At 34.6% G+C, this 15,748-nt stretch overlaps 1 protein-coding gene across 2 annotated transcripts in view; it reads left to right on the top strand.

Annotated features, from left to right (window-relative positions):
• CASP5 (caspase 5, apoptosis-related cysteine peptidase) overlaps positions 1 to 15,748 on the top strand; it is a 40,230-nt gene that overhangs the window by 11,220 nt on the left and 13,262 nt on the right. Inside the window, exons 1-2 of one of the 2 annotated variants that reach the window (XM_011926646.1) lie at positions 2,240 to 2,271; positions 11,804 to 12,055. The exons of the other annotated variant lie outside the window; for it this stretch is intronic. Of the exons in view, the coding sequence (XP_011782036.1) occupies positions 2,265 to 2,271; positions 11,804 to 12,055 (259 nt within the window). The 5' untranslated portion in view covers positions 2,240 to 2,264. Of the gene's footprint in view, positions 1 to 2,239; positions 2,272 to 11,803; positions 12,056 to 15,748 lie in introns of those variants that run through there. 2 annotated transcript variants of the gene reach the window in all.

The raw sequence follows: 15,748 nt of genomic DNA, 5'->3' as shown, positions 1-15,748 counted from the left end.
AGAACTTAAAGTAAAATAAAATATAAAAATTAAAAAAAAGGAAAATCAGACTTACAAACATAGCAATGTTATTAATTACTTTCTTGAATAAAAATTTATTTTGTGCCATTTTTAAAAATAGTAAAATAATTTGCTGGGCTTTCTGCCTTGGGGATGCGATGTAAGTTACAGCAGGTGTCTGACTTCAAATAATTTAGAGTTCAGCAGAAGAGATGGGGGAAAACAGCTAGTTTGGACAGTGACAGTATAGTGTGATAAGAAACTTTTCCCAAATCCCACAGTTTACTACTGACCAATCCATGAACAGAACTTGCATGTTTCTACCCTTTGCGAAAGTATTTAAGACAAAGAAATCAACACTAGACCCTCAGTAGTTCACAGACTCCTTGAAAAGGTAGGACAGCCATCCAAAATGAAGCACTTGGCAAATGGCTCATGACACCCTGAAGAAAATCTAGGATGCATGGTGTGCACAATGAAGTCCTGGTATGGTGCAGAGAAAATGAGTTTGGGGTGAATTCATTCACTCAGTGATGTTCAGATTTAGGGATGATTCGAATAACTGCCCCTCTACTTGCAAATATGAGTTTTTTCTAGTATTAAACATATTAAATGAGAGTTAATTTCTGAGTTTTTAAAAACCTTCATAGTTGAACACATTATAGTCTCTCTCTCTCTTTCTCTATCTCTCTCTCTCTCTCTTCTTTTTTGCCTTTTATTAACTGTTTTTCTGGGCATATTTCTTCTGTACTATCATGCACATTCTACTATAACCTGAGACTACACTGTGATCAGTCTTTGCTCAGAGAATATCAAAAAGCAGAAGTGAATTGTCACCCTCAGTAAAAATTAACTGTTAAAGCCGTTTTAGTCAGTTGAAGAACAGCATTCCAGGAACTAGTTAAGAGGATTCCTTCAGAACTCTCTCTAATCAAAGGGTAAGATGACAGGGAGATGGGGAGGAGAAGACTCCATCATGATTCCTCAGCACAGTTTAAGCAAGAAATACATGTATTGAGTAAACAATCCTTTCCTTATTTCTTTTTGTTGTTGTTGTTGATTTTGTTGAGTATCAGTTGGTTGTAGGTGTGTGGCTTTATTTTGGGGTTCTCTATTGTGTTCCCTTGAGCTATGTGTCTGTATTTTGTACCAGTACCTTCCTGTTGTGGTTACTGCAGACTTCTAGCATAACTTGAAGTCCAGTAACGTGATACATCCATCTTTGTGAAAAGCAGTTTGGAGATTTACCAAAGAACGAAAAAAAGAACTATCATTTGTCCAAGCATCCCATTACTGACTGAATCCTCAAGGGAAAATATACTGTTCTATCACAAAGACAGGTGCTTTCAAATGTTTGCCACAGCACTATTCACCATAGCCAAAATCATAGAATCAACCCAGGTGCCCATCAATGGTGGACTGGATTTAAAAAATGTGGTACACACTTACTATGGAATATTACACAGCCATAAAAATGAAATCCTGCCCTTTGCAGCAACATGGATGCAACTGGAGGCCATTATTCTAAGCAAATTAATGCAGAAACAGGAAATCAAACATCATATAATCTCACTTGTAAGTTCTAGCTAAATACTGCGAACACATGGACATAAAGATGGGAATAACAGGCATGGGGAGCTACTAGAGGGAGGAGTAAAGGAAGAGGGCAAGAACTGAAAAACTATGTACTGAGTGCTATTCTCACTACCTAGGTGATAGGTTAAATTGTACCACAAACCTCTGCATCACATAATATACTCTTGTAACAAGCTTGCATATGTACCCCTGAAACACAAATAAAAATTGAAATGAAAAATAAAGAAACCCAAGCCATACAAAATATTTGGTTAATTCTTATGGGAAGATGCAAGGAAACTAGTTAGATTTTACTCATTGAGGACATGTGTTTTTAGATGAGTAGAGGTAGAAAAACTGACAGATCAGAAGAGAAGGATGAATAGAAGAAGATGTGGGGCTATGGAGAGAGAAAAGGAAAAAGAAAACCAGGCTGAAGTTTCAACCCACAGAACAATGTTTTGTTATTTATACTTTTTTCCCCAGGGGAGAATCTAGAGTTCAAGACTGGAAAGCCAGTTTGCTGACTACAGGGCACTTCCCAGTAATGAAACTGGAAGTTCCCAGAAGCAACTTTGTAATCTGTGATCATATGTTCCCACTCCCTGCAATAAGGAAATACCTGGTGTCTTTTAATTCTGAGTCCGAGTCACTTTCCAGTGCTCTACGAAGAGACAGAGCTGTTAGCTATGGCTGGTGAGTCTGGGGTCCTTTTCTGACTAGCAGCTGGGGACTCAGGTCTTCGAAAAACCTTGATTTATTGCTGTGTGACAGGCAGAAATACCAAAAGGAAAATCAACAATAGTGTGCATACTGAATCTTTCTCTTAGTGGTGGTATGTAGTTTGAATCATGAGACTCTGTGTTAGAGACACTGAAGAAGAATATGTTCTCTAGATGTTTTCAAGCCAGAAAAAACTAATTCCTTTCCTCCAGCTTCTGTTAATCAAAGAGAGCGTAAGGGAAGACAGAGTAAGTTATTTGTGTGAGAAAACTCCAGAAATTTGTAAATGCACTCTGAAATCTTCTCTGCTTCCTTTTGATTCCAAATTAATCCTCCAGACTAGGAACCTTCTCCCCATAATCAGATCTGAGAGCCTCTGTGTTCTCAACGTGTTCTCATCTCTTATCTTGAATTACGTTATTGGTCTGTTTAAAGTAATTGCATTTTTTCCACCTTTCTGTGTAGTTATGGTACTATTATAATGTAATATTTCTTAGGTTGCCATCATAGACTTTTAACTGGCTTCCCACTCCCAAAAACTTAACCCTTCAGTCCATACTATACACTAATTTCAGGCCAACTGTCTTATACACAGAAGCTGAAAAAGCCTATGAGTTGGAGTCTTGGGCTACTTAATCAGATACTATTCCAGCAGGTCATATTGCTTCTTTGGCTTCATTCTCCTCATTGGAAAAAGGAAGAAACTGGAATAGATTGGTGTTTTCTAAACCTTATAACATATATGAATAATCTGTAGTCACATTTAAAAATCAGATTACCACCGCCTTCCCAACCCTGAATAGCTCAATCTTTACAGTCTATAGACATTTATTAACCTTTAAAGATCTGCCGACAATTCTTATGAAGCTAGCCTGGCATAGATTCTTCTGCAGGTTAGCATTATTAGCACAGTTGGTGTCAGTTAAATCTCACCTCTCATATGCTAGGGATCTATTAAGGTAAATTTCTTACTCAGCAGCATACATTGACTCCCTATTGCCTTTTTAAAAATATCTAAACTTTCAGATAGGTGTTTCTGTCTTTCAAAATATACTTATTCATTTTTCCAGTAATCACTCTGAGGCACGATTTTTAAGTTCATAAGAAAAAAAAAGCAAATATTGACTGTATTTTACTTCACTTGTACTTCCTTGCTATTGAGTTTCTTTCTTCCTTTGATTCTCCCGTAGCTTAATTATCTCCAAGGTTTACGTCTCACCTCACAACATTTAACTGAAACTCCTAAAATGCAGGAATTGCTTGCTTTTAAAATTTTTTTGTGTATTTGATGATACTAAAAAGCAGTTGGCCAGGGAGGAGTAAGTCAAATTCATAGCCATGGCTACCTCTTGGACCGGGCAGGCTGACTTTACTGGTCATAGCCTGGAGTCAGGAGAACCATTAGCTAATAGATAGGAGAAATTGAAGGGTGCTAATCAAAAACAAGTTAAGTGGGTCAATAATTATAAATAACCATATGTAGTTGGTCTTTGTTAACTAAAACTAGTGAAAAACAGTACCCTATGTAAAATGTGTAAGAACGTCATATCACTTTGCCCAGGACCAAAACTGCTCTCGATGAATTTGGCCTCTAAATTATTCCATTCGTTTTTATTATCACTACCACTTCAATTCAGTGATTATTAAAATAATAAAAAATAATCAATAAAAACTTTTTTAAAAATAATCCTGTGTGATAGGTATCTCATGCACTCTCTCTGACTGAATATTTAAAACCAGTCAGTTAAGTCTGTGCTATTATTGCCATTTTATAGTTGAGGAAGATGTCTAGAAAAGGACTATGAAATTTTCTTTTGATCTAATGTCTCTTGGGAAGAGTGACTCTAGGCTGGCCTGACTCTTAAACTCGACACTCTAACGTTCTGTCAATTTTCTGCAAACAAACATCTTCAGATGGGGGCCCTATCTCTGATCATGCCCACTTCAGTCCTGGCTGCATACTTCAATACTTTCTAAAGCCCACCTCTCCCAGCTTCCTGATTACTTTAGACACCCTAAAATCTTTGTGTTTCTTCCCTCACTGCTCTCTGTTAGGAGACCAGCCCTCACTTGTCTAAGGGGCAAATTCCTCCTAGTCTTTCAGGTCTCAGTGCCAAGCCCTCCCTTCTCTAGACAGCTATCTTCTACCTGAGACACAGTGTGCTCATGCTTTTTTTTTGGGCATCTGCTTATTATTTAAATTCTTATAATTTTTTCATTTTACTTATTTGCATATCTATCTTTCCACTTGACTGTAAGCTTGAATGTGTAATAATATTTCCTCAAAATGGTACCCTCACCACTAGCAGAGTATTTTTCACAAACTTTTGCCCACGAAATTTTCCAGAATGAATATACCTTTCTTCTGCTTGAAACTTCCAGTGTGTGCTTATTGTCTATTAAATAAAATCAAACTTACTTACCTTTTATTAAATATTCTTCAAGAGTTGGGCCATATCTAAAATTTATTCATTTGTTTCTACATTCACTCAACTAGTGATTCAGTCGATAATTATTAGACTTCCCTTGAATGCCAGAAGTAGTGCAGGCCTAGCTTATGGCCACCTGCCCTCACAGAGCATAAAATCTAATGGTGGATGCTAAGAATTAGGCTGGAAATCACAGTTAAAGGTAGAAAAGTATGCTACCCTAAAGAGAAACAAGGTGCCCTAGGGACATGTACCTCTGACATTGTCTCCCCTCAGAGAATCAGAAAGTTGCCTGAAAAAAAAAACGTTATCCCATCTTAGACTTGGAGAATAAACAGAAAGCATAGGAGAATAGGAAGCAAGGAGAAGGTAGGAGACTGGATCAGACATTAAATGGAGAGCAGAATATTTTAATTGTAATGAGCAAGGTGGGGACAGTATCAGAAGATGAGGCTGAATGAGAAGGCCTAGGTTAGAATAAGCTGAGAGGTTTCATGGCCAAATCTAGATATTGGAACACTCTTCATTGTGAATAATAGAATAGAAGGGACAAAAAGAAGGTTTATAAGGTTTTTGGTGTAATTAAGAAAGAAAGGGTGTTGGCCTGAATGGAAGTAATGAACAATTAGAATTAAGTGGTCAGATTCTGAAAATGTTTAGTAAATAAAATCAATGCAGTGTGAATTGAGTTAGGGAATAAGACATAAAGAAGGCAGAAAAAGTTTAATATCATAACATTTTGCTGCCTTCCTGCACTTGGAAGTTAGGTATTATTTTTTACTACATGGAGGAGAAAATGAAGGATAGAAATAGAAGAAAATTAGCAGTTCAATTTTAAAAGTTCAATTGAATGAGGTTGTGGGATAATTTTAAGTGATGTCTCATTGTTGGACATATGGGTTTCCATATCGGATCCACATCTGGGCTGATCTATAAATTTGAGTCATTTATTTATTATTTTAAACTTATAATTGATGCTATGAGACTTTATAGATTACAGAAATTATTTTATTAATTGGAAAATAAATATTTTATATACTTATATACAAAATGATGTTTGAAATATATATTGTAGACTCCCTAAAGAGCTAAATAACATATGCATTACCTCATATGCTTATCTTTTTTTGTGATCACAGCACTTAAAATTTACGCTGTCAAACAATTTTCAAGAATACATCACTAACTGTAGTCACTATGTGGTGCAATCGATTTCTTAAACTTATTTCCCCTATCTAATTGAAATGTTGTTTCCTTTGATCAACATCTCCCCAAACTTCCTGTCTTCTCCTAATCACCACCATTCTACCCTCTGCTTTTATGAGTTTGACTTTTTTAGAGTCTACAAATCAGTGAGATCATATAGTATTTGTTTTTTGGTGCCCATCTTGGTTTATTTTATTCAATATAATGTTATCCACGGTCATCAATGTTGTCACAAATGACAGGATTTCTTTCATTGTTCTAAAGCTGAATACTGTTGCATTACGATATTTTCTCCATCCATTCATCCATCTACAGTTACTTAGGTTGATTTTATATCTTGCCTATTTTAAATAATGCTGCAATCACAATGGAAGTGTATATGTCTTTTCAACATAGTTACTTAATGTTTAAAATATATACTAAATATTTGGATTGCTACATCATTTTTAACATTTTTAATTCATTTTAATTTTTAACTTTTTGAGGAGTTTCCTATTGTTTTTCATTATGACTGTACTAATTTATATTTTCACCAACAGTATACTAGAGTTCCTTTTTCTCTACGTCATTTCCAACACTTGTTATCTTTTTATATATATATAATATCGATTGTAATCATTCTAACAGGTGTGAGGCAATATCTCATTATGGTATTAATCTCCCTGGTGATCAGAGATGTTGAGCATTTTGTATATACCTGTTGTCCATTTATGCATCTTCCTTTGAAAAATGTCTATTTTGGTCCTTGGTTCATTTTGTAATATTTATTTTCTTCCTATTGAATAGTGTTTCTTATATATTTTGAATATTAATATCTTATCAGATATATGGATTCAAATATTTACTCCTATTCTGGTGGTTGTCTCTTCACACTGTTGTTTCCTTGGCTTTGCAAAAGCTTTTTAGTTTGATGTAATCTCATATCTTAATTTTGCTTTCTTTTCCCATGTTTTTGGTGTTACATCCAAAAATCATTGTCTATACCAACGTCATTAAGCTTTCCCATGTTTTCGTGTAGTAGTTTCATAGTTTCAGTTATTAGGCTTATGTTTTTAATCCATTTTGAGTTGATTTTTGTATATGATGACAGATAAGGGCCCAATTTCATTCTTCTGCTCTTGGATATTTAATTTTCCCAACATCATTTATCGAAGAAAATGTCCTTAGCTTATTGTGTGTTCTTGAAACTTTGTCAAAAATAAATTTACTATAAATAACTGGGTTTATTTCTGGCCTTTTTGTTCTATTCCACTGTTCTCTGTGTTTGTATTTATGCCAGTACTATGTTTGATTATTATAACTTTGCAGTGTATTTTAAAGTCAGGTTGTGTGCTGCCTCCAGTTTTGTTCTTTACTCAAGAACGCTTTGGCTATTTGAATTTTTTCATAATTCCATATGAATTTTAAGGTTGATTTTCCTATTTCAGTAAAAAATGCCATTAGAGGTTTAATAGGGATTGTATTGAATTCATAGATTTCTTGGATAGTATAGACATAATAATATTTTTCAATTCATGAACACAGGGTATTTGTCCATTTTTGTGAATCTCATTCAGTTTCTTCTGTCAATGTTTTATAGTTATGAGTATATATGTCTTTAACTTTTTGGTTACATTTATTCCTTATTATTTCATGAATTTTTTATAGCCATTATAAATGAGATTTTTATTATCCAATTTTTTAGTTTGTTGTTATTATAAAAATGATACTAATTTTTGCATGTTGTTTTTGTATCCTTCAACCTTACTGCATTTGTGTATTAGTTCTAACAGATTTTTGGTGGAGCATTTAGGGTTTTCTTAATATATGTAAGATCATGTCATTCATAAACAGGACACATTAACTTCTTCCTCTCCTATTTTGATGTCTTTAAATTCTTTCTGTTGTCTAATTCTTCTGGTTAGGATTTCTAGAATAGAAGTGGTGAAAGTGTGTATGTTTGTCCTCTTTCTAATCTTTGAAGAAAAGCTTTTATCTTTTCACCAATGAGTATGATGTTAGCTGTGTGTTTGTCATATGTGGCATTTATTGTGTTGAAAACCTCTTTAGGTTAATTGCTTATCATGTTTCTCCACATATTCATTCAGTCAATACTATATTAGTTTACTAAGCATGCAAATAAGTTAAACAGAACTTCAGAACTCAGACAGAGTAGACATTCCATAAACTAACCTGCGTACTCTTTGCAAATCTTCACATCTCTGTTCCGACACCTACCTAGCATTTAAAACCAACGTTTTTGTCTTGTCTTCTAAGAAGCCTCTGTAAACTCTCCTCCTGGAATTTTCTCATCTTTTCTGAATTCCTTAAGCATCTTATCTGTGTTCTCTTAAGAAGCTCTTCATCAACTGTCATGTAATGTAGTTTGATGACTTAAGAGTTGGGGCTCTGGATTCTGAAAACTTGTACTTCTGTTCCTACTCTGGAGTTACTATATACTTTGTTTTCTTTTCACAAGATTACACTCAATTTCTTAAGTAACTTATTTGTATATGTTTCCTTTTCCATATAAAAGAGCTTAATATACATTTTGCATGGGGTTTTTGTGAAAGTTCAGTAAAGCACTTGACCTCATGGGGGTTCAACATATATTAACTATTATTACTGAAAGCCTGTCATGGTTAACTCTATGGAATGTGGTGTATAAATAGGATTTGAACCCTAATTCATGTGATTTAGGGCAACCTATTATTTAAATGATTTATAAAATTGTTAAAATAATACATATTCTACTGGTTTATTGTGAGAGTCCAGTATACTACTATTTGTAAGGTACTTAGAAGAGAGATTTATAAATAACAATGATAATTACTGATGTGATATAATAATGATAATTACTGATTTATTGTTTCAGTATAATAATGATAATTACTGATTTATTATGAGTCTAATAATAATGATAATTACTGATTTATGAAATCATTTTAATAATGATAATTACTGATACTATTAATAATCGTGATAATTACTCATATGATATAATGATAATGATGATTGTCATTGCTTTATATGAATTCATTTTCAATCACAAAAAATACATAGGAGATGTTACATTTATTATATGCTATCAGGTAACTTTTTCTCCTGTTTTGTAACTTCCGTATGTCTTTCTAATAATGGTTGGTTCATTATTGACATATGAACTCAAGATAACCTGGAAAATGAGTCTGGTGTTTCTGGGCCAAGATTTTGTTCAATGTCCTGACATGTTTTCTTTAGAAAATGTATTTTGTGTGAAAGCTATCCTTATATCTAGATGAACTAGATAACAATCTTCATAGAGTTAACTGAGAAGAGAGGAGATATCTGGCTTTTCCACACGCAATCTGCTTAAATCATATCTCTTGTATTGAAATAAATGATTTATTACTTTGATATATATATGTATATATCATACATATATAAGTATATATATATATATATATATATTTCCTGGTAAAAATTTGAATTATGCCAAGGAGTAACACAATAACTCAATGTCATATTAATCTACCATAATATTTGTTAAATATTTTCAATTCTAAATTTTGGTTTGAAAAAAGACGCTAAAGAATTAGGTATCTAGATGCATTTACTCACTGAATGATTAAGTTGGATGTTTACTTACGTATTCAGCAAGCAGATTAAGTACTTTTAAGCATCTTGAGCAGAAAATTCTTAATTAGCACTATTGGGTATAGCTTGTGTGTTAAAAAATGCAAATTCAAAGATACAGTTATTTCACCAAGGAAGCTAAATACAGAGAAAAGGAAAGATCCTACAATCTAGTAGGAATAATTTATAGTCTAGACAAGAGAATGGACTGTCCTGGATGCACACATTTCAGGTACATCAAAATGAGCTTTGAGCTAGAGAAAGAGAAATCTGAATAGAGTGGATGATCAGGAAATTAGCCTTAGGCCCAATGCTGCAGAAAGGAAAAAGACAAGCTATAAAAACCAAACTTAAATGGCAATGAATTGTTAAACACAGCCTGGTAGGAATTTGATGGGCCAGAGAATGCTACAGGTACAAAGAAATAGTGAGTATTTGTTGAAGACATGGTAAGACAGAAGGTATTTTCAAGGGTGTTTCACATACAGAGTTTTGTCTAAAGCAAGGGCAAAACTCTTTAAGCTATGCCTATATTTGAAGGAGTCTTTATATTCTTGACAGAAGACAACTGCAAAAAAAAACGCCGTAAGAATTTAGAAGCTCTGTTGAAATGTGTCCTTCGGAGTACATCAGATAACTTGGTGAAGAAAAGCTTTCCCAAATTGAAGGAAGAGGAAAAGAAAAAACATCGTGATGCCAAAATTGAAGACAGGCCCCTCGTCATGACAAACCACATGCTAAAGATCAACAGGGCTGGACAAACATCTGTGCAGATCCTACCTACTACCAATCATAAGTCGACCGGTGTAAAAAGTAAGACTGGATATTTTACAATGGATATCTCCAATGTTTTAGAATCTATTCAATTCTAAGACCCATGCAGTGACTTCTGTGATCCCCCTATACTTCCTTTATGAAACTATCATTTTCACTAAACCTATAATTTTTCTTTCAGGGACTATCTTGTCTTTTGTGGGGTGGGATCCAGTTTCCAATTGGCTAGAAGGCTGAGTCCTTGGGTTCAGACTGTGCATGGAAATAATTAATAGTAGAGGATTGTAATAAGACATACTCAAACCTAAACCTAGATTCTGTCATTAATAATCTATGTGGCTTCCTGCATGTATCTTAACTTCTCTTGCTCCCGAATCATCAGTGTTACTACCTATGAAATGAGGACAATTTCAGTACTTTCTCACAAGACTGTGGAAGGTTAGAAACATTGTGCTGGTAGGCATCAACATGCCAGCAACTCCCAAGATGTTAGCTGTCATCCAGAACTCTCCTCTGAGCTCTAGACTCATTTAGCTCTAGATGCATTTTCAACAATTCTGCTCCAGTGTTTCATTGGCTTTATTAAACTAATTTTTTACCTAAGAATTAAACATTTTTTCTTCTAAACAAATTTTTTCCAACTTTAACCCCTTTCCATTTTAGTAAAAGAAACTAATATATATCAAATTTCTCCCACCAGAATGCAACTGGTTGCTTTACCAATGACTGGCAGTAATTAGTAGAGGGACAGGCACAATTTATCACTGATATCTGTATTTTCCAATAAAATTTCAAATTAAGCTAAGGTGTAGTGATTAACCTGATGTCACATAAATTCACCATGCTAGATTGGTTGTCATATTATTTTCAATTTCAAATTTTGATTGAGGAAAAGATGCTAAAAAATTAGGACTGTAGATGCAGTCATCCATTTGTTCATTAAGTCATGTATTCAGCAAGCATGCTAAGTACTTTTAAGCGTTTTGAGCACAAAGATGTTAATGAGCACAAAGATGTGGGTATAGGATGTGTGCTAAAAATGCAAATTAAAATGTATGGTATTTTCCCCAAGGAAACTAAATACAACAAAGAGGCCAGATTGTATAGTTTAGTAGTATTTACAGTCTAGACAAGAGCATGGACTGTCCTGGGAGTGTGCCTTTCAGGTAAATCATCATCATCACGAACTGGGAACAAGAGAAAGAGAAATATGAAAACAGCAGGTGACCAGGAAGTTAGCATTACACCCAATGCCACAGAAGGGAGAAGAAAAGCTATAGAAACAAATTTAAGAGGAAATGAATTGCTAAGCACAGTCTGGTATGAATTTGATGGGTGAGAGAACTCTGCAGGTGCAAAAACAAGGGTGTGTTATTCGTTGGGGACATGGTAAAATAGAATGTATTTTCAGAAGAGTTTCATATTACAGAGTTACGTCTTAGGTGAGGGCAGAACTCTTTAAGCTGTGCCCATAGTTAAAGGGGTCTTTCTCTTTCTGCCAGAAGACAATCGCAAAAAAGAAATACTTAAGGTGTTGGAATACCTGGGCAAAGATATGCTTCATGGTGTTTTTAATTATTTGGCAAAACACGATGTTCTGACATTGAAGGAAGAGGAAAAGAAAAAATACTACGATGCCAAAATTGAAGACAAGGCCCTGATCTTGGTAGACTCTACGCGAAAGAATCGTGCGGCTCATCAAAGGTTTACCCAAATCCTTCTCAATATGGACCAAAGGATCACCAGTGTAAAACGTAAGGCTGCATCTAACACAATAAATATGTTAAATTTTCCAGAATATATTCAACTCCAAGGCCCATGCAGTGTTATCTGTGATCCTCCTACACTTTCACTTCTAAACTCTCATTTTCAGTAAACATGTCATTGTCCTGTTAGGGACCACCTTATCTTTTATGGAATGGGAACAAATTTCCAATTAGCCAAAAATCTGTGTCCTTGTGTTTAGACTGTGCACAGAAATAGTTAATAGGGGAGATTTTTTAGTAGGAGATACTTAAACCTAAACTTAGATCCTGTCACATGTGAACTATGCAGCTTCAGGCAAGTTTCTTAACCTTCCATTCTCCCTAATCATCAGTCTTACCACCTGTGAAATGTGGACAATTTCCGTACTTTCTCACTAGACTGTCTACAGCTAGAAACATTGTAATGCCAGGCACCACATGCCAACAACTTCCAAGATATTAGCTCTCATAACTCTCTCATCTGAGCTCCAGACTCATTTAGCTCTAGTGGCATATTCAACAATTCTGCTCCAGTGTTTCCACTGGCATCACAAAATGAATACAGCTAAAATTAAATGCTTTGTTTTCCAGAATAAATGTGCTCCACTTTTAACCCTTTTCCACTTCAGTAGAAAGAAGTGATATGCACCAAGTTTCTGCTACCAGAATGTAACTGGTTTCTTCACCAATTAGTAAGAGTAATTAATGGAGATCCTGGCACACAGCAGATACCTAATTAATGTGTGATGAATAAACAAATGAAGTATATGCATGCAATAAAGAGTACTTTCTTAATTATTATTTGGGCATCACAAATTAGAATTTTCCAATGCTTACTCATTTCTGTGAGTTACAAAATTATGAACAGGGAACTACTATAAAATGTTAAATTTTATAACATTTCAAAACTTTGACGCAGATTGAATTATCAGAATTATTAGAGCCTAAATATTCTCAGATCAGTGTTTCCCAGGGATGGACTCAATTTGCCATAGACTTTAAACTGAAATCTTCAGCCCTGAGCTACTACAGTTTACCAATAATCATATATGATCATGAACACAAAGCAACACAAATTGTTCAAACGTCACTATACAAAATAAACTCCCCTTCTCTATGGGGTAAGTTTCCCCTCAACAGAAACCAGATGCTAGTATAGTTGTCCAAGATTTTAGGCAAGGATGCATTCTTATTAGTATTTAAACTGGTCTTTTGCAAGTATTGTCCCTTTCCTCAAACCTGGAATGGCAGGGGGGAAAATATTCGTTTTAAAAAATCAGAGATAATGCAGCAAATAGGAATCATTTGTAGCAACAAGGGCTTCAAAATGATTTTAGCAATCCCAGATATCATATATGATGAGCACTAAACTATAAACTGAAATAGCCTATCTGATCAGCAGAGGCTGTGGCAGGAAGGAGGCAGCTGCAAATCCCTGCAGCAGGGGTCCAGTGGCTCCCCGCACTCTGTCTGCATTTGGATTCTCCAGAAAGATTGATCCCAGAACACTTTGAGTACACTAGCCCAGCATACCAGGAAGCTGGGTGGGCTGGGCTATTAGAAGAGGTACAGGCCTTGGACAGGTCTTTGGATATGGTTATAATTCTGAGGGTTTCCAGCAGAGCACTGGATTCTGGAGTGCAGGATAAGAAGAATCCTAGCTATTCGTTTGTTATTTAATAAACTGTTGTATGTACACACACACACATATATGTACACATATATATACACACACACATATATATACACATACACACACTATATACCAATGATGTGATTTAGTCAGAGAGATAACCGTGTAAGTCCCTACGTACTGTGGGAAATTGCTTTTCTGATCCTGTACCACTCCACCACTCCCTTTCTTGTGTCAATGTAAAGAGATTCCTGAGCAGATTCCTGAGAGATTCCTGTTTCATTAGATAACAGATAAGACTCAAATTGAAATTTTTATCTAAACTCCTGATTTCCACATTACTTCTTGTTGCCCTGCCAGGCTAATAGAAACTCTCTTTGGAAGCAGATTGTACTATAATATTTACTATTTTGTAATAAAATAGTATTTTTATACTAATTCTACTACTGGATATAAGATAGAATTTCTGTCTAATTTCTAATTTTACTGGAAAACACCTGTTCTACACACAGACACATGAAAGTCATTAGGCGACGACTGTTAAGTTGGAAGTTCTCCAAACCTTTAAACAGGAAAACATACCCTCAGACCAGGAATATCCCAGGACCCTGGATGTCTTCACATTGGCAGAATTTTCTGAAACAAGAAGAAAAAGCATCTGTCATTGTTTAATCTATGAAAAAATAGATGCTTAGAAGGTTTGGTTTCTGTACACATTTATAATTTATTGTATTCCCAGAACTCAGGCTTTTATCATACACTTTAGCAAGATATTTACTTAAAAATATTATTAAAAATGAACAGAAACAAATGATAGAAATATAAAAAATACATGAAATATTACAAAACACTGCAAATTTTGTACAGAATAATATCACTTTACTCATGATTCCTATGTCTTGGTTGCATCACTTAACCAAACATAAAAATATGCCCATCCATTCCTTTTATGAAAAGAAATCTTCTTATTAGATCTTAGTAAACTTTTCTTCTAGTTTGTATATGTAAATTCCTTTTTCGTTTCCAGAAGGAGGGCTTAATAATCTCCCAGTTTTTCGCACAATATCGGTTAAAAGAGATCAATATTACATTTCACAAGGGGATAGATCAGAATTACTCAGAAGCAAACTTATCCAAAAGAGATGTATCATTGCCTCACATTATAAAATATGAGATGGACAGTGTTGGCTGCTCCAGCAGTTTAGAGACAAGATGTCCAGAGTTATGTCAGAATCTCATACAAATATTTGTCCCTTTGACCTTGGACACAGTACTATTGTCACTAGACAACATCTCTTCATAAATAGGTGATTTCACAATTTGTTGAAAGATAACTGAAGCCTATTTCTTCTAGAAAAATTAGTAATTAACATAAAGGTTGCTTAAAAAATACCAGGATGGTACAGAATTCAATATTCTGTTAAGTGTTTGCTGTATACATATAGCTGTACATAGTGTGAACTAGAAGGGGACTATCACTCCAAAATGCGATGTTGTCCCATCAAGTTTTGTAGCCACCAGACAGATGTAGCTATTAAGTACTTAACTTATGGCTAGTGACACATGTTGAAATAATAATATTTTGAATATATTATTTAAATAAATACATTATAAAAATTATTTTTACCTTTTGTAAATGTGATATTAGAAAATTTAATATTGCACATGGAACACACATTGTATTTCAAATAGATAGCACTCTGGCAAGTATTAGCACACTCTTGCCCAGACACAGCAAAAAGTCCAAATAAATGAATGAGTACCCTAGTGTAAAACCACTGGAAAAATCAAACTTTTTCTGAATGTAGAAAAGCCAAATTTAACTCTAAATCATCAAGAGTTTTTCTCCAGAATAATCAGAATCTATAACTGCATTTTTTTTCTTGGTGGGGTTGGGGGAGATCTGCTTTCTCTATCAGGGAATTCCCACAATACATTTCCTTAAGCTGGAAATTAGGTACAGCTATAATCCCTACATACAAAGAAGTCTTTTTCCTAAGATTTCTCTCTCTCTCTCTCAAAGTTCTTAGGTGATAAATTGGGTCACAGGGGCAGAAGCCATAATTTAT

The sequence above is a fragment of the Colobus angolensis genome, unplaced genomic scaffold (assembly GCF_000951035.1).
Source record: "Colobus angolensis palliatus isolate OR3802 unplaced genomic scaffold, Cang.pa_1.0 Scaffold7, whole genome shotgun sequence".
NCBI classification, from domain to species: domain Eukaryota; kingdom Metazoa; phylum Chordata; class Mammalia; order Primates; family Cercopithecidae; genus Colobus; species Colobus angolensis.
Note: the sequence above shows the minus strand (reverse complement) of the source record. Positions and strands in the feature narration are given on the sequence as shown.